General features: G+C 35.2%; 1 protein-coding gene across 3 annotated transcripts in view; it reads left to right on the top strand.

The window, feature by feature from the left end:
* Positions 1–20,232, top strand: part of Thsd7a (thrombospondin type 1 domain containing 7A) — a 414,330-nt gene that overhangs the window by 353,305 nt on the left and 40,793 nt on the right. For all 3 annotated transcript variants that reach the window (XM_047561721.1, XM_047561723.1, XM_047561722.1), the window contains 2 exons: positions 8,313–8,507; positions 9,912–10,175. In XM_047561721.1, the coding sequence (XP_047417677.1) occupies positions 8,313–8,507; positions 9,912–10,175 (459 nt within the window). The remainder of the gene's footprint in view (positions 1–8,312; positions 8,508–9,911; positions 10,176–20,232) is intronic.

Raw genomic sequence — 20,232 nt, forward strand, 5'->3', positions numbered from 1 at the left:
AGTTATAGAGATAGCTCAGTATGACAGAAGAAATTTGAGCAATATTTCCATGAGGTGATTGGCAGAAGTCATAGGAAAAATTTAGATCTCTAAAAAATGTTATATATTTGAGGAGAAGTGGTTATTGCATTTTACCATTAGTAGATTTCTTTTTCCTCTAGCCTATTCACATCTGTAGGGTCTTTAAGCATTCCTTTTAATCTACATAATTTAACTTCAATGCTATTAACTTTAAAGCACTGTTTCCTTGCTTGCACTGAAAATGATACCATATGAATTAAAATATGACCATTACCATTTCATCTTACTTTACTGTTCTGTGATTCTAAAGATATAAATATTTATTGCATGGCTTTAATCAAACTATTTTTCAGTACCAGAGATTAGCAAATTATGACCTGTGAGCAAATCTGGCCTGCAGTCTGCTGTTGTTTTGTAATTAAAGTTTCACTTGAAAACAGCCACATTCATTTTTTTGTGTTTCCTATGACTAATTTCAAGATTCAAGGTAAAACTGAATAACTGCAAGAGACAATATGGCCCAGAAAACCAAAATATTTAAAAACTCACCCTTTACAGAAAAAGTTCATTGACCTCTAATATAAATTCATAAGCATGTAATAAACGACATAGTCACAACTTCTAATAGTTACCCAATAGGATCAGAAAGTTCCTGGAGTTTATTTTGTCCCTTGGGAAGAAGTTTCCAAATTCAGGTCAGCAATTAAAGAACTATTTTAGAGTCATGAGAAAAGTGGACTTTAAAGGCTGACAGTAGTAAACTATCTGCTTTTCAGATAAAATTGCTATATTCTTTGCAAGGTTTAGGAATAAAATGCTGGCTTTCAGTAAAAAAAAAAAAAAAAAAAAAATTAAGAAGAAGTGAATGGAGAAACCTGAAAATTCTTGGGATATGGAAGACAAGAGAGAAAAATATTCTGGGGTCTCATAATTCTCCTTTCTAGAAGATCATACATCATATGCAATAACTGGACATCAAGTGTTGATTTACTAAGAATGAATAAAAAAGAGTGTGTTTCATATAATATGCATACTCAACAAAACACACTTATGAGATCATCTGTTAGATTCAAATCACTTGAACCTTTAATATTAGTAGGAAAATAGAACAATAGTTACCTTTTATAACCTTACTAATCAAGCATTCCAGGTGTTTTATCCAGTCACTTTTGCCAACTTTTAGCTGTTAATAATAAAGTGGCTATTACAGATAAACTTCCATTTTTACTCTTAATACTATTAATAGCATAATTATCTATGGTGACATATTTGAAAAGATTTGGGGGGGCATTCCTAGAGTACCTTTCATCTAGATAAGAAGGAGACCACTCAAGAACTGAATGACTACCTGTTCTGCTACCTGAACAGAGGAGACTGGAGACTGATAATAGGAAGTTGGAGAGTAAAATATAGGAATGCCTAGAGAAAGAGGGGCTGAAGTTAGATACTGGGGACATTCCTTCAAGACTATCAAGGAGCTTAAAACTCAGATCTTTGCAAATTCTAAGGACAATGGCTCTTTCATCCTAAAGCCTGATGATGCCTACTATCTTTCTGCTGGTGACTTTACAATCAAGTCAGAATGGTGTTATTGTTTGGATGTGAGGTGTTCCCCCAAATTTCTTGTGTTAATGCAAAAATATTCAAAGGTGAAATGACTGGATAGTGAGAAGTGTAACCTAATCAGTCCATTCTGGTTTTAATGGAAGATTGGTGGTAACTTAGGCAGGTGGGACATGGCTGGAGGAGGTGGGTCACTGGGAGTGTGACTTTGAAGGGTATTTCTTCCCCATGGCCCCTTCTCCAATCCTCTACTTCCCATGGGGAGCAACTTTCCTTTACCACACCTTTCCCAGATGATGTGCTGATGCCTCACCTTGGGCCCAGAGCAATGGCATCTGCTGATCATGGACTGAGATCTCTGATACATGAACCAAAATAAACTTTTCTTGCCAGGCGTTTTGGTCACAGCAACAAAAAAAGCTAACTAAAACAACTAGTCACTCACCAGTCTGCAGAGAGTAACGTTTGTGGCCCCTATGGGGTCATTAATGACACCAATATCACTCCACTGCAGCTGGAAACAGAAATAGAAGCTCTCAAGGAAGAGATTTTGTTCATGAAGAAGAACCATGAGGAGAAAGGCAAAGGCCCAGAAGTCTGGATTAACAGCTGCTGGTTGACAGTGGAGATGGATGTCCCCAAATTGCATGACCTAGTAGGAAGGATCATGGTAGACATCAGTGGTTCAGTATGATGAACTGACTCATAAGAACCAAGATAATCTGGACAAGTATTGGTCCCATAAAACTGAGAAGGGCATCATAATGGTCACATCATAGGTTGGAACTGTCAAGGTGATGTTCCTGGAGCTAAGGTACATAAGTCTGGTCCTTAGAGATTGACCTGAACTGTAGGTGAAATATGAAGGCCAGCTTGGAGCACAGTCTAAGAAATATGGAGGCCTGCTAGTACATGAAGATGGAGTAGTTCAGTGGGGTCCTGCTGCACCCGGGTCAGAGCTTGCACAAACCAGGTCAGAAGGGCAGTGTCAGGTCCAGGATTAAAAGGCCCTGTTGAACATCAGAGTCAAGCTAGAGGCTGAGATGGCCACCTACTACTGCATGCTGAAGGACTGGGAAGACTTCAGTCTCAATAACACCCTGGATAGTAGCAACTCCATACAAACCATCCAAAAGATCACCACCACCAATATTTTCCTCTCATTTTCTATTGATACTAGAATCCCAGTTGACTTGGGAAATTTGATTTTGTTTTTTATCTAAGAGTGTTGCCATAAAATGTTACTAGCATTTGCCATTTTTTAAATAGTAGCTCATAAAATGAGCTTGGCAGATACTGTGTGTGCAATAGTTTCTGGATATTTCACATGTGGTACTGCAGTTTCATCTGCCTTCCCAGATCCCACTACAGTCTATTCAACCTTGATGTAAGCTATTCCACTGAGGGATAGTTATTATTTCCTAGTAAGTTCACATACTAGCATTTTCATGTACATTCTGAGCACAAATGAGACTGGTGATCCTTGGTAACTGTTTAGGAACAATAAAAAAGAAAAGTGCATTTTTTTTCCCATTCTGCAAGTGTTATATTCACAAACTGTAATTAGGAAGTATAATTTAACAAACTTGTCAGTGAAAATCTATTTTGCACAAAGAAAGACCAGGATCATTATATCAACCTAGTAAACAAGTAAAGCTCTCTTGTTTTATTTATAGATTTGGTCTTATTTCTAAGCACAATTAGGTCTCCTGGTAACCAACTCCCATTCACATGAAGCTTTTTTTCATTTCTACGTGATTCATTCTGACTATTGTCTTTTTTTTTATAAAACTATTGGAAAAATCTCTCACCTAATCACCCAATCAGCAGAACATATTCTGTCTCTAATGCTACCCAGACACTACTGGGGTGGGATAAAACATGCTCAATTGCTCAATTTAATAAATAAGGTCTCAGAGCTCCTTGAACTCCTTGTTACAGATAATCCAGCAGCTTTCATTGCACTAAGTTATTGATTCTTTTCTGTTTCCTATAACGAACTTCTGTGTGCCCATTTTAGATTCAGCAATTTATATCACTATGATTATTACAATGAAAGTGCAGCATGGCCTTATATGCTGAATGGTGATCCACTGATCAGTAGATCTTTCCCTTTTTGTGAAACCTAAATAATAAGGGAGCTTTATTCCTCTTCAAGAACATAAAGATGAGCAGCTACATTCTGAATTCTTAGATTTACTTCAGAGCTGTATGAGTAATCTTCCATTTACTTACTCATATGTGTAATGCAGAAATCCATCTCTTTAGTTTAAACAGTTACCTATTCTTTCCATAAAACTTTATTATTTTCCTCTTTAAAGCAATATACATAAAATGCAATGTACATAAACACATTCTGGCATTTCTGTACTTATCCTACTTATTAATCTTTTTTCTTTAAATCCATGAGAAGTTTTAAAAATACACAAGACTAGAGAGATTAATCTGAATACTAGTAATGAAGTTATCATTTATTTGACTTCACAGTTTTCAACATATTGCCATTCTTGGTTATCTGCCACTCCCCACACACTTAAAAAGAATTTTTCTGGAGTATTTTAGAGTCACTCCAGATAGGATATATTTCACACATAAACATTTCAATCTTTCTTATGACAATTGTATTATTATCACAACAAACAACTAACAATAATGCATATTATCCAATAATTAGGCCATGTTTAACTCTCCCTCATTGTTTCAAAAATGTCTACACACAATCAATGTGTTCAAATTAGGGTCCAAAAAAAAGTTTCCAAATTCCATTTTACTAGTTTTATTTTTTGAATCACTTTGGATCCAGTAGCATCTTGAGCTCTCTTTCTCTCTCTCTCTCTCTCTTTTTTTTTTTTTTTTTGTTGTTGTTGTTGTAGTACTTACATGCTGAAGAAACTGGCTTTCTTATTTCTTTGTAATCTTTCCTTAGGACCAATGGGCAAAATTTACCTAACTTGATTCATATGCAACCCACAAGTTAGTCACATTGATGTCTCCCATGTTTTCAACATGTTTGGGTACAACCTGTCCCCTGACAAATAAAATTTTGTGCTTTATATGAATAAAATAAAATTATAAATGAAGTATATGTATATAATCAAGATGGAGTTAGACATAGAATTTTACTTTAAATTGTTGTATTGATATTTGCTAATCTCCCACTAAGAAGCTTTCATGACCATTATCCATTGGATAGCATGATCTTTGGCCCACCTTCCTAACAAGGCCTCAACTAAAGGAGAACTTATGCATGAGATATACACACTCCACCTGAAAATACATATACAATTTTGTGGGTAGCTGTAGCTTTCTTGTGTGTGGCTTTTTGGAAACTGTGATTAGTATGATCCATTTTTTCCACAATTAAAACCACCCTGTTTTCAATGTCTTAAAAATGGTTTTAAGATTTATAAAGTTGAGAGACCAGATGGTTCCCTTTCCAAACATTTATATTTTCCTTATCCAATAGCAGGAAGTTCATTTCAGATTTTATTTCTGTGTTTGAATTGCTGTGTTTCCTCTAAGTTAGAATACAAACAAGTTGAGATGTATGATAAATTTTCAATATATTGTGCAAATGTTGCTGTTGCTACTTGTTTGGATAACATTGTGTGAGTAATTCATTCCAAAAGTACACTGTCAAGAATTGCAGATAAGAAGAGTGGAATGCTGAGTGGGTGTCTGAGAACAGACATGGGAATTTTACACATTTTTTTTTTCTTTTCAAATACCTGAAGTACAGGTATATAGGGAAAGGAACTTCATTTATTTGAATAGTTCTGCACAAAATAAATGTTTCTGAAATTGTGTTTGTAGTGGTTTCATATTATTTTGTTTTTCTGGGTTTTTTTTTTCTTTTCATTTCTTTTCTTTTGGTGTAAATTACTATGATAATAAGTGGAGCAATTCTGAAATATAATTGTGAGATCTTTAATGGTGAACCTAAAAAAAAAAATCTTGATTTCTCAAAAGATTTACATTTGAGCCTGTTTCAAGTAGCCAAATTTATCGCGCTCCCTCTGCCCGCAGAGAGAGACACGACAAACGTCTGAAGCTTTGGAAGTTTATTGCGTACAGTCTTCCTTTCTTTCCTTCTTATCTATCCCTTTCTCTCGCTCTCTTTCCCCCTCCTGCACTTCACTCTTCTCCCGCTCGGCTCTCGCCTGCTCCGGCCGCTTCGTTTCTCCCGCCCGGCTCACGCCCGCTTGCACGCCTCTACTCCCAGCTTCTACTCCTACTCTCAGTTTCTTCTCTCTTTTCTTTCTCTTGCTCTCTTTCCCTCCGCTTAACTCTCGCCTGCTCCGGTCGTTCCGCTTCTCCGCTTCTACCCCTACTCTCAGCCTCTTCTCTCAGCTTCTGCCCTCAGCTTCTGCCCTCAGCTTCTGCCCTCAGCTTCTGCCCTCAGCTTCTGCCCTCAGCTTCTGCTCCTACTCCCAGCTTCTTCTTACTCTCAGCTTCAGCTTCAGCTTCCTACTCCCAGCTTCTTCTGCTACTCCCCCGCCCATCAAGCTTATATACACCTCAACCAATCAGGGGAGAGCACACGAGGTAAACGCGCGGACAGCTGCAGGTGTAGAATAGGTAAAGGACGAGGGGGGGCATGCTCTAATCACATCGTTAACTAGCCAATCATTGGAATTCGCTGGTTGTTTACTGTATAGCTGGCCGCTTTTGGCTCAGCGTCAGGCGCCATCTTGACCGTGCTCAAGGCTGGGGGTCCCGGAAACCCCGACACAAATTGGTAAGTAGGTAAAAGTAACTTCATTTCAAATAACCCAAATTTAGTTTTATAATGTTTAATTTTCTTTTAGTTATAAACAGTGCAACCTCACAGCTTACAATATGAACATGGTGACATCTCTTATTTTCTAAATAAACCATTCTTCGAGGCTCCATATATCCTGACTAGTAAAATGTCTAATATCTTACTCTCTATTAGTCTTTCTTTTTGAGCATCCTTGGACCAGCTTTGCCCAGAAACCATGAGAATTTACTAAGTTTAAAGTGTGTAAGTGCTCAGTCCTGCTTCCAAATGAAGGTGTAGAGAGAATTACAAAGTCACATCATCTGGTTAATGTACTACACAGGGCAGTTTTCCTCCCCACTAGATGGATGCTCTTCTTGATCCAGTTCCTGTTCAAATTCCCATCATACTCTCTTATTGAACTCCAGATCAGAGCTCTCTTAGTCCATACCTAGATGCCATTGTTTCCCAAAGCTTGTAATGTTGCAAGAAGGGTTAGGTACCAAGTTGTAAGATTCTCCTAGTGATACTTACTGTTTTTTCCTTGTCACCAAACCTTCATGAAGCCCACCTTTTCCACTTGACCAAGTTTTATTGTCTAAAATTCAAAGACCCCTGTTCTTTTCATACAAATTGGCCCTACCAAATTTGGGCATACAAATGAAATGACATATAAAAAATAGGAGAGTATTACTTACATTGGCCCAGTCAAGAAGGGTCTTTCATGAAATTCTTCCTACAACCATTGTTTTAAGATGTATTTACCCACACAGAGAACATCTTTCCTTACAATAATCGTTAGTCATGTCCCTTTACACACCCCATTACACAGCCCTCTACTAACAGATGTTAGGTTTTAGTTCACAGTTGCAGACAGTGTTTTCTGACCTGGGGCCCTCTGATCCCTAACTGTAATTTAGGGTCAAGATGTCAGATTTCTTCCCTTAATTTCATGATGATGAAATCCTGAGCAAGGCCAAGATCAGCCCAGCTTTAGCCTAGTCCATAAACTTGAGAAAGCCATACAAATTTGTCTGAATTAGGTCATTTAAGATAACTCAATGAAGATTCAAATTTAGGATCAAAGTTTAAATGGTTCATCTGCTTTCTCAGTAAATAAGTAAATTATTTTTAAAACCAATGTGAGAAATGTCAGAGGAGAAAGAGAACTTTAAGCATTACTTGCTCTTTTTCTTTATTACCTATTACCTTAATGTTATAGCTATGTTCTTATTTTAAATAATTCACTAGAACAATACCTTGGAAGAAATAATGTATGAACTTAAATCATTTGATGATTTTTAGAGTATATAATTGGGGAAATGATATGATAAAGGATGATTGTTAAAAGTCTCCATTTTTATTTCTAGTTTCCATTTTCATTTCTTCTATTAACTATACCAGAACCTCCCAATAAACTTATAATGTGAATAAAAACAAAAACTTGCTTTCTATGGGTTTCAAGACAGGTTCCATAAGTGCTCCCTCCACATCTCAAACAACCAACCAATTTGTTGCCACTAAGACCTTTCTATTTAGAAGTTCTAGATCGCCCAATGTTATAAAACAATTTAAAGGTAACCCGTGTCTCCCAGCACCTTTGTGATTACCCTATGTTCAACATAAATTGTGATCAGAACATATGTATGATATGTATCCTAAAAAACTCATTTATAATTATATCCCACATGTGACAGCAGTTAAAATCTTTAATAGCACCTACTAAAAGCTACTAAATGCTCTGTGGGTGTTTTCCTGTGTATATGTGTGGGTGTTTGTGGTAAGTGCTTTTCTCTGCCATAAAAACCCATGAGGGTTATGTGCTATTTTTAAAAAACCTACAAGATCAATATTCTGTGTACTGTGATTATCAGAAACACTACTACCAGATTTCTACTATAAACAGGGAATTAAAATAGGATTCCTCTGACTGAGAAAATGTGAATTTCTGAATTATAGAGTAATTAGTACTATGCTTTTCTTTCAGCCATTACTTGTCGAAAGCAAGATGGGGGACAGGCTGGCATCCACGACTGCCTCCGGTATGCAGGCCCTGTGCCAGCCCTCACACAAGCTTGCCAGATCCCCTGCCAGGATGACTGTCAGTTTACCAGCTGGTCCAAGTTTTCTTCATGCAATGGAGACTGTGGTGCAGTTAGGACCAGAAAGCGTACTATTGTTGGTAAGAAACATTGGGATGCCAAGACAAGCTCTTGTCCAGGTAGAAAAACACAACAGAAGTCAGACCAAGAGAGTTCTGACAATGTATCTGAAAAATTGCAACTGCCTCTTGTTGCTGTACCTACACAGACTACGTCAATGAACTTGGGTGTGTATTTTAATGTAAGTTGGCAGTAATAAAAGTATTATGTCATTTTAGTAGAAAGAATAAGCAACCTGACTCCCTATTCAAACTGACTGTGCAATGCATGATAGATTATTTTTTGGCTTAAATATGTACTTTAAGTGAATTGCCTAGAAACAATGAAGTGCTTGGAGCAAAGAGGAAAGGTTGCTCCTTCATTTTCTTAACCCAGTCTCACTGTTACAGGCTCAGGTTATCCATCATCTCCTAGAAGGAGGTATATGACATTAATTCTGTGTCTGAAAACTGCATCTAAAAAGAAGTCACAATGACAAAAGCAGTAAGATAACAAGCAACACAGGAGCCATCATACTGAACTGAAGACTGACGCATTGCAAATCCTGTCAGTACCAAAAGACACCTGAAAATATTGGTGCTAATAGACTATTCAGAATGTTTAAATTATTAATGGAACCACCTGTAAAACGGAGTCTGTTTAAAACAGCATAAGGAAACTTATAAAAGTTAGCAATAGGTATATGTAGTTGATTACATATAATAGAATATATTATATAATAAAATATTTCATGAAATAACAAAAATAAGTAGATATGTTTTCAAGCATATATATATAACTTATACTAGAGTAATTTTTATAATTTTAAGAAGGAATTTATTTAAAGCTTTTCAAATATTTTATTCCAATATTAAATATCTTTATTTTGAATATTATCAATATTTCCTACATTAATCACCAAATACATGAAAATGATTATTATTCAGAAATTCTGAAAAATACAATGCATAGACAAAGACATTAAGGCCCACAAATCTTTTCTGAATTGTAATCCTATGTAACTATACTATTTGCAATTCCAAAGAGCGAGATGTAATCCAGTAAAGTGACTGTCTCCATCTCATATTTTTGCTTATGTGAGGTTTATGCAGTCACCTCAAATTCCCTAATCAGTGGAAACAATTTTTTTCATTTTCAAGGATTTTATTCATTTTGAAGAGTATAAAATTCAACACAGTAGTCTCTTATATAAAATGGACCATTTTTAAATGAGAATATAAGGAAAATTTTTACTAGGCAAAGCACACAATAGCAGCAAAAATCTGCATAGAAAGCACTTTGGAGTGAGAAAATAGCATTTATTTATAGGCTACTATTGGATATTGTTAAATCATAGAAAGGAAGTTTAGGAAAGTAGAAAATTTAGGAATGTTTTAAATTAATAATGGTATTTGCCAACTTAAATTGTCTAATGTTTCCCACAGGAAAAAGTAAAAAGAAAGAGAAATGTAAAAATTCCCATTTGTACCCCCTGATTGAGACTCAGTATTGTCCTTGTGACAAATACAATGCCCAGCCTGTGGGGAACTGGTCAGACTGCATTTTACCAGAGGGGAAAGTGGAAGTGCTATTGGGAATGAAAATACAAGGAGACATCAAGGAATGTGGACAAGGATATCGTTACCAAGCAATGGCATGCTACGATCAAAATGGAAGGCTAGTGGAAACATCCAGATGTAACAGCCATGGTAATCCAATTTTTCTTCAGTATTTTTATTTGCCATCTTGGGGAGTAGAGGTAAATTGCACATATATGGTGGTGAAGCTTTTGGAGAGTATGTTCTAAACTGAACCCAGTAGAACTCCATATGGTGTTTATAAATAACAGGACACTTGGTGGCATTGTCTAATTGTCCAGAGCAAGTTAGTAAGTCCCAAAAATGGTGACAGGAAGCCTGATGGGACCCATATCCTTAAAAGAGTAGGCACAAATGGTGCCAGAAACCTCTTAGGTCTTTTCAAGAGCCTCTTCACTCAGTAGACTCAACAATCCCCAATAGGTCTGTGTACAGAAAGGATTTAAAGAGGAAGTAATGTTTGAATTCAAATTGGGATTAAAGTTTTAAACTAGACAGACTTTTAACAACCAAACTAGCAAGCTTTGTAATGTGCCCTAAGTGTCATTAAGTAGCAGAGAAGAGAGGTGGAAAATAGTAATTGGTGAAAACTCAAACATCTGTTTATTGTCCATCAAGCTGAGATTAGCAAAAAATAAAACAACAACAACAAAACACAGGAATGTTTTCGGAAACTGCATGCTTTCATTTTGTAAAGCAAAATAGAAAACTAAGCTACACTAATTGAGTTGCAAAAAGTTTGAATTGTGGCCATCTTTAATCAGAGTATATACTGAACTCCTTGAGTTTTTTTTTCCTTAACATAGGCAACATTAAATGATATTGCTCCACAACTTTTTTATTTTAATGCATCTGCTCTTTATAGAATGAGATCAGCTCACAGTGTGTCAGCCTGAATCACAGATGTCTTGTAATTGCATTCGCAAGTACTAGTTAATGATCTTTAACCATCTTGATAGAGATGACCAAAAAAGAAAGAGTTAAATTGCTAGAGGCTACGTACATTACCCTCGAACCTTGCTGGAATAACTGCAATTAGAACAAGCTAATGAAACCATCTCACATTTATAAACAATCAAGGTATCATGGTGACACATTTATTGGAATCTCAACCCTCTGTTTACAAAGACATTTCTAAAAACCTTGTACTTTAAAAAAATCATATAATTCCTCTTTCATCAAAGTCTAGAAATGTTGAAACAAACAAAAGAGAATGCAAAAAGGAAAAGAAATGGAGACAGACCTCAAGGATCAGCAATACTTTGTTAAGCTGTGGAGGGCATATTTTCAAGAAGTTTATAGGATTTATAAGGCTTAGCAGGACCACACCATGGGAGGAGTTTGTCAGATACTTTTGGCGGGCTTACTTTTAGCAGGCAGGGGAATTTTGGCAGATAAAGGAAATTTTGAAAGGTCAGAATCCTGTTTCCTTTCTCCCCCAAGGGTTTGAAAGTTTCCACCTCCTTCGGATGTGAACCCCAAATACTCCACAGTATTGAGGCTCTAGATACAGTATTTTTCAGGTTAACATATGTGCATTGGAAATTGGAGATTATTCCATGCACTTAGAACAGTAACTACAAAAGGAAAGTATTTACTGTAGGCATGTGGTGAGAAAGAGCTCTAAGATTAACCAAGTTATTTAATTTTCTACCTCAAAAAACAAAGATATTATGACTAGATACCAAGAAAATGTAAATGTCCTTTTTGAGCTCAGAGAGTAGAAAATCATAATTACTTATTAAAACGTAAAATTGAAGATCACTTTAAAATGTGTTTCTTTTGAATGTTGCATATAAGTGTTGGCTCACATTTAACTTGTTATGCATAGTTAGTCACTAAGATGATAATTTGTTTTCAGCATTACCTGTGAACTTCCCGAATGACTTTTGTTTGTTCTCATTTTTATCCTGATCTGCTAATTAGATGCAAGAAAACTTCAGTAAGCCAATTAACAATCTTATTTTTAGAAAAAAAAATATTCTGTGACGCTCACAAAAATGTTGGATCACATGTAAAAAAAAATAAATTTAAAAATACAAAATTAATTGAAATGGGCCAAAGGTAGTAGATGTCTTACCTCAGCACTGCCAATTCAAAGCACAAGGAATGCAGTACTGTATTCTAGGGATAAGCACAAATAGAAGAAAGATGTGTTCATAATGGCATTGAACTTCATGGGACTTAGGAAAGGATCTAAGAAAGGTCCTTAACTACGTGAACAGTTCCAATGTAGTTCTTCTGTTTGTCCTACATCATTCCTATCCTGTTTAACCTGATCTGTGATGGGTGTCCAGTGGGATATTTTAGTGTTTACTACATGTTTACTCAAAGTCAATCTGCAGAATTGAATCACTGTTGACTTATTTCTTTGGCAATTACTGCTTTCCTTAATCATGTTTTGTCAATTCTGATGGTATTTGTAGAATATTATAACTTTGCCACTCTATCCAAGACATGCTTGTAATCTCCATAACTGCCTTCTCCCAACCAAATCAGCTTTCAAGATAAGGTAGAGATGAGCTTTTAAGTGGCTTTGAAGAAAAAGTCTCTTCTTACTCTCCATTTAAACATAAAGTTGATCCCCCAGTGTATGCAGTACAGTTACACTAATCCCCTATTTAACAGTGGCCTTGGGGCATTTCTTTTTAATCCTTGTTGTTCGTCTGTGGATCATGTTATCAGTAATTACACTGATAAAACAGTTTGACTTTCACCAGTTTAATTATATATTATTTTAGACTGTTTCCCATGTGGTCGTTTTTTTAAATATCTTCAACTTGGGGCACAATTTTATTTTAATAGCTTGGACTTTCTCATAATAGTAGACTCTGTGCTAAAAAGTGATTTAACTACTTTCCTAAAAATCAGATCTTAAAGTATACGTTAGAAGCCACATAAACCTTCTTCCATTCTAATACGTGGCATATTTACAGCAAAAATGTTGATATACACACATCTAATATATATTTGTGTGTATATACATATATATATAGATATGTGCATTTGAAGCATTATCTCTCCTGAAAACATAATACAAATTATGTATATTTGATTTTGGTATGAAATCTTGAAAGGTGTCACTCTAACAACAAAGTTTCAATCACTCATAAACCAAGTCAATCACATATTTTCTACTCACCAACAGAGCGCTCTTCTTTTTTGTTTCTTTTCTTTTCCTTTCCTTTTTTTACTTATTTATTTATTTATTCTCTCTTTTCCAGTATTGGGAATTGAACCCAGGACATTGAAGATCTAAATTGATTGATTTGCTTGAAGTTTATAGTTTACTGAGTGCCTAAACACAAGATAGTACTATTTCTTTAAGTTAATCACCTTAAAATTTTCACAAATAGAATAGCTGAACCTTTAAAAATTAAACCTTGATATTTTAAAGAATTTGAGAGATAACCTAGCTTATGCAAGTACATGTATGCAACATTTCCATTTAAGCATAAGCAATAGAATTTTACACTTAATTCAACTGAGCATTCTAAAATCCCCTATCTTGCTTCACATTTTACATTTCTATAGCATATATCACCCTATAACATAGTATAATTTACTTGCTATGTTTACAATTTATGTTTTTATTTCCCATGTCAGTATAGATCTATGGGGAAATGTTAGACTATTTTATTTACCAATGTATCCTAAGCACCTAGAATAATAGATACCAATAAATATTTGTAGAATATATGGATGGATGAAATGCTAGGGAGAATTTTTTTCCACTTCAAAGAGTTGAGCCCCAGTGGGGCTGCAGTTGATCCACAGTCAGGTTATGGTACTCTTCTTTTCTATTCCTCCATATCATATTTCTGGGCAATAAACAAATCATTGAGATCACTGTATTATTACAAAAAATAAGAGCTACAGGTGCTTTCAGAAACTTTCAGGTTGCTTACAGAAACTTTCTATGAGACACTGATCAAATATTCAGGTTTTTTTTCTACATACTAAATGGAAGAAGAAATGTTAGTAGCATACCCATTCCACTTAATGAGATCAGTAATACCCATATTGGAAAATCTCTTGCATTTCCACTTACAGTTTCCTGTTTGGAGTTGCCTGACTCATAGAATAGTAGATTAGGACAATAGCTTAACCTCTTGTCACTACTGTGACAAGTTGGATTTTCCCAAACTTGGGAATTTGGGTTTTTAAAGTAATTGAATTGGGTGTTTGGGATATTTAATTTAATTGGGTGTTTCAGATATTTATTTAACTCTATGTTTTCACACACTCTCCTTGTGAAAATAAGGAATAACAATTTTATTTGATTTATGTAAAAGGGATACTTTGAAGATGAATTAGATAAAAATGGTTGATATTCCAGTTTTGAGCTCTATGAGCCAGATAATTCCCTCTAAACAATTCTGTTCAAATTTCCCCTCAAGAATTTATTTTCTTTGGTGTTTCACTTTGGCAGTTTAAGCCATACTGCACAATCAGTAAATATTCTAAGACTGAACTCAATTATACTTGCTGTTAAATCATCAGTTAGTATCAAGCAAGCAGAAAGGTTTATCTGATGAGTTTTTTTCCTGAGCCCACATTGTTTAATATGCATAACTCTCCTATTACCTAAAAGTAAAATATTGCTGTTGATACGGATCAAATATTTACTAACATAGAACATGAGGAATCTCAAGAATTGGCTGTTGGGTTAAATTACTTGTCACCAAATGTTTTCCTAAAGGGCCAGATTTTGGATACTTTAGCCTTTGTGGATCAAAAGATCTTTGTCACAACTACTCAGTTCTGCATTTGTAGCATGAAAGCAGCTGTGGACATATGTGAGCAAATGGGCATGGCTGTGTTCCAGTAAAATTTCATGTACAGAAACAGGCTGCCAGCCTAGGCTATCATTGTGGGGATCAAACCCTTGCTACTAAAATGTGCTCTATGGACCAACCAGAAACATAAAGATCATTGAGAAACTGATGGAAATGAAGCAACACAGCCCCATCTCAAACCTTTTGAGTCAGAATCTGAATTTTAACAAGACCCAGAGGGCGTTCTCCTGCACATTAAAAGTTTGAGGGTTTCTGCACTGGAGCAAACAGCCACTCACAGGTGCTGACACTTAGTAGGAATCAGGGGTTTGCATATGATAGAGACAACATATGGATTCGCTCCCCCTCCTGAGGTTAGTGTCTTCTTGGGTCAAACAATAAACACTTTTATTGACAGTTCATTTGATTACCAGTCATGAAAACTTCTGATATTTATGAAAACTGATCTTCGTAAGGTAAAAGTCTACTTAGGTATAATTTTGAAAACAGATTAAGTTCATAGAAACTTCGGCAGAAAGAATATTGGCAATTTAAAGATTACCCTGAAAGAAAGTGCTGAACTTCAGTCCAGGGGGAGTGGTTTTAGGGAAAATTTGGGAATCATCTCCTTTCTTATAACAAATAGTAGCGTAAGTATAAAATGTTCTGAAGTACCCACATTTTTCTTCCTCAGGTTTTATTAAGCCCATATAATGTATTAAGTACTTATTGGAAAATTGGTTGCAAACACTGAAAACATCAAAGCTTGATTCAGATTTGTCCTTTAGAAAATATTCATATTTTGCCAAAGAAATTCTATACTAACTGAACTTTAATCAATAAAGCAATTTCTTATTTTACAACTTAATAAATTTTAAGTATTTTATTATGGTACTTTTCATATATAAAGAGAAAAAAGTGTTAAAATTATGAAAACAACATGAATCAATATATCTGTCAGGATATCACAATGTATCTGTTAAAGTATCAAGAGAGAAAAAGTGTCTTCTTCCTCTCTGTTAAAGAAATATAGGAGAATTCTAGACTTATTTACCACTCTATTTGTAAACAGAATACAAATTCTATTAAAGTGTTGGGCATATTTTACTTTGAGTTTCAATAATCTTGATCCAATGCCTCTAAAATGTCAGAATGTTCCGTTGCCATGTGGACATCATGCCGATATCCAGTTAGGTGTAATACTTTTTGTAATTATTGTAATTATTTACATTGTAATTATTTACATTTGTTCTCTAGTGGTAGTCACAAGAGTTTAGAATAGTTTGTCTGATGCCTTATTAGTGTAAGATTAATTTCTCTTTAATGTTTAATTTGTATTGTCTTCGGTGCTTTCTCTCTTTACCTGCTATGCTGACAAATGGCGATAGAGAGAACCTTCTCAACATTAATGAATGACTTTAACAATTGCTTTTGCAAGTATCTGTGGGGTTCAGCATATGCAGTTAAGTCCAACATCTTGCAAAAAGCCTCTCTAGCATCCAAAATTACTCGTATAGGATTTGCTTCATAATTTGCACCTTAACACTAATAATTAGAAGAAAAAGAAGACCTATAAATTTTACAAATGAAGTACAAATCTTTAAATAAATATTTCCATATTTAAAATATAGCTTTAACATTATTGACATTTAACATTACTGACTAATAGCATCAACAACTTTCATCCTTATTCACCAGCCTCTCACACTTCTGATGCAGGTATCATGTTTCAGTGACCCTCACTAGCTACTGCTAGGAGCTGTGAATAGCAGGTACTGCCTTCTCAATCAGAGACTCTAGAAGACATGCAGGTGTGGGGCCGACGACTTCTATTAGAATTTGCGGGAACAGAAAAGAGTTGTCAACAAAACAGAAAAGAAATACATCTTGAATGAATAAAAATATTAATATGACGCCCAATTTACAAATCAGTTTTTAGTTCAAGAGTTTGTGGTTTTAAGTCATGTATGAAATTCAAGATATGTCCGATGAAAATACTTATGAGCATGGGTAGAGTAGATTCTGGGGATAACCAAATGGCCATTCAACCATAATGTAATTGAATACCTTACTTTTGGGGGCAGATACCAGGGATTGAACTCAGGGGCACTCAACCACTGAGCCACATCCCCAGCCCTATTTTATATTTTATTTAGATACAGGGTCTCGCTGAGTTTCTTAGTGCCTCGATGTTGCTGAGGCTGGCTTTTTGAACTCTCAATCTTCCTGCCTCAGCCTCTTGAGCCACTGGGATTACAGAGGTGGCCACCATGCCTGGTGAACATATTATTTTTTGTAATGTATTCTAACAGAAATTTTAAAGGTTTAAATATTTCAGATTAATTAAAAATCAAAGTGAATGAGAATTTGTTCTCATTGGTGGGTATTTGAGGAAAAACATGCTTAATTAAGCCAGACAGAAAAAGCAATAATTAGTCTTTCGAACAATTTGAAAGGGAGTCCTAATTTCTCCAAAAACCTTTTCATTGGGTAGAATTTATTTAATGCCTAATCCATTTCAGACTTTCAGCTCCTCATTTGATGGCATGGATACACAGCTAGTATTGCTTTGGCAGTTATCAGTCACAAAGGAGATATTTTTTTCCTTTCAAATGTAAAAGAGAGGTAGAGGTGAGGGACTGACTTTTCCTGAGGTAACTAGGCATTTAAAGAGTCAGGGAAAGAAGGAAAGGATGTCTGAGGACACTTTGGTACTTAGAGAAAGTAATTGCCTAGGGTCTAATTTAAATCAGGTGTGGATTCCAGCACTCATCTAACGTGGGCTCCCTGAGGGAGCACACTGGAGGTGAGGAGCGAGACTAGGAGCATTTCCTGCAGCTACCATTTGTGTCAGGTGTGACAGAAAAACATCTGCCATTATCATTTAGTGCTGTATGCTCTGTCCCTGACACCTCCACTCATCTATCTACTTAATAATGTGGTTTTCAAACTAGGTCCACGAAGCCCCTCAGGCTTCACAGTCAAAAATAGTCTTCGATATATCCCATCTACTTATTTGACTTCCTTTTCAGTTTTTCAGGATGAAAGTGTTCCACTGCTTTATATTTAACTGCAAAGAAAAATCCATAATTTGCAATTACAATTAAAAAAATAAAATTTTATATTTTGTCATTATCAGCAATTTCTGCCATAATAGTTTACTCCCTGAACTTTCTATAGTCTCTAAGCTCTCATTCCTTCAGATGTTATGGTATAAAGCTGATTTCAATGAAATCACTATGAAGGGATAATCTTGCTGATACCTGTGGTAGATTTTTTAATGTAAATGTATAATTACTCAGTATGTTATGGGGCACAATTTTAAGAACAGACTGATCACCACTGAGAAGTCCAAATTTGAGAGTCTTTATTAGTCAGACAGATGACTGTCTCACACAACACCCAAAATGGCTATTGGGAAAACTACCCCAACCATCGGGTTGCAGGGGTTTTTATACCATAAGTCAGTACATCAATCATAAGTATCTTTTGCTATGATTCAAAACTATAAACTAATATCATGAGATCTAAAATCATAAGCAGGAGGGGAGATGGGTCAAAATGACTTTAGTTGTGTACAACTTAAAGAATGGTTACTAACATCTAGACTATCACTGTTGACATGGTACACTGTCTAAGAATACTAGGAATCAAAAAGAGAACAGTTTTACATTATATGAGAATTGCCATTTTGTGTTGCCAAACATGTTATGCTAAGCAACTGTTGGTGGGTACAGAGACAGGATGTTCCCACGGGAAAAGCATTTCCTACATGACATGGAGTCTTAGGGTAAAATGGAGTCTGTTTAGTCATTGACCATATAGCCTGGCCTATAACATTTCCATGGAGTCAAATATGTCAACCCGTCACAAGTATTTATGTTATGTTACAAGGTTTTGTAGTTCAGAAAGATACAGAAGGGCCTGTGTGAGTTCAGACATAGATTCCTATTGTATTAGTAAAACTCTGTAAATCCAAGACTTCTAAAGAAACTCTTTATCACATTAGTTTATTCTTCTCATTCCTAAAAAACTAAATCTTTTCCTACTTCAGAGTGTCATCAGAATGGTTAAGTAGTAAACAAGTCTTAAGCATAAGAAATATGTTTTGCATAAATGCATGAAGAAGGCATTATATATTAGACATAAGCTATATCTGTGGGCTCATAAGGTAAACCTGAGATGGTACCAACGAATTTGTGTGCATTTTAAATGTAATTTTTTAAAGACAATTTTTCACTTGTACTTGCTCACAGTGTTTAACACGTTTCTGAATAATTGCATTGAAAACCCACATATTCCTTATAGGAAATTTTAGTTTTAGAACAAAATTGACTCCCTTTGGTCTTTTAAATAAACATTTTCTTTAAATTCAAGAAGTTTATCCCCATTAACACTTCCCCCTCCCTTTGTGAAAGTTCACTTTTTGCTATTAAGTATGAAAAGAGGAAAGTTTCTTAAGACTTTGAGGTTTGGGGGAGGTTTTTGTTGTTAATTTTTCATTTTCTATAACTAGAAATGGACACAAAAGTAACCCACTTTTAATTTTAAAATCTTAGAATTCTGTGTGATTTAAAACATGAATCCAGTTTTAAACCATTCCAATTATAACCAATCTGGATGATCTATTTCTCACTGGTCCAGCAAGATGTTATGGGAAGAAATGAAATAATTATGGAAATGCAGCATCTGAGTCATTCTAGACATTTACAGTTCATATCAGAAAAAAAAAAAAAAGAAGGCCTGTTGTAAGGAAACCTGTTAAACTTAGTTGGACACAGCAGTTTTCCAACTTGCCACAGAACACTTTCATTAAAATTATGTTTAACTCTATTAGAATCCAACAAAATAATGTTTAAACATCACATCTGGAAATAGTTTTATGGCAATATTAAATTTTCATTGAATAAAAGAAAGGTATCCTACATTGTATCACATTAAAAATATGTAAATTAATAGGCTTCAAAGTTAATTTATTTCCCATAACTTTATCTTATAACTGAAATCTCTATCAAATATGTTTCTCCTGGCTTGGGAGGCTGAGGCAGGAGGATCACAAGTTCAAAGCCAGCCTCATGAACTTAGCAAGGCCCTAAGCCACTCAGCAAGATCCTGTTCCTAAATTTAAAATATTTAAAAAAGGGATGGGGATGTAGTTAAGTACCCTGGCTGAGTTCAGTCCCCAATACAAAAAAAATTATACACATACACACACACACACACACACACACATGACTAATAAAACCCTGTTGCTAGAGTCCTAGAGTGGATTTTTTAGACCCTACTTCTGATTTTTAATTCTGTATTAGTTAAAACTATAAATGTTAAATTGGGGGGGTAATTAAACACCTTAATCCATGTAATTATTCCCACGGTGTATTATTTGGGTT

Source organism: Sciurus carolinensis, chromosome 8, assembly GCF_902686445.1.
Source record: "Sciurus carolinensis chromosome 8, mSciCar1.2, whole genome shotgun sequence".
Lineage (NCBI taxonomy): Eukaryota > Metazoa > Chordata > Mammalia > Rodentia > Sciuridae > Sciurus > Sciurus carolinensis.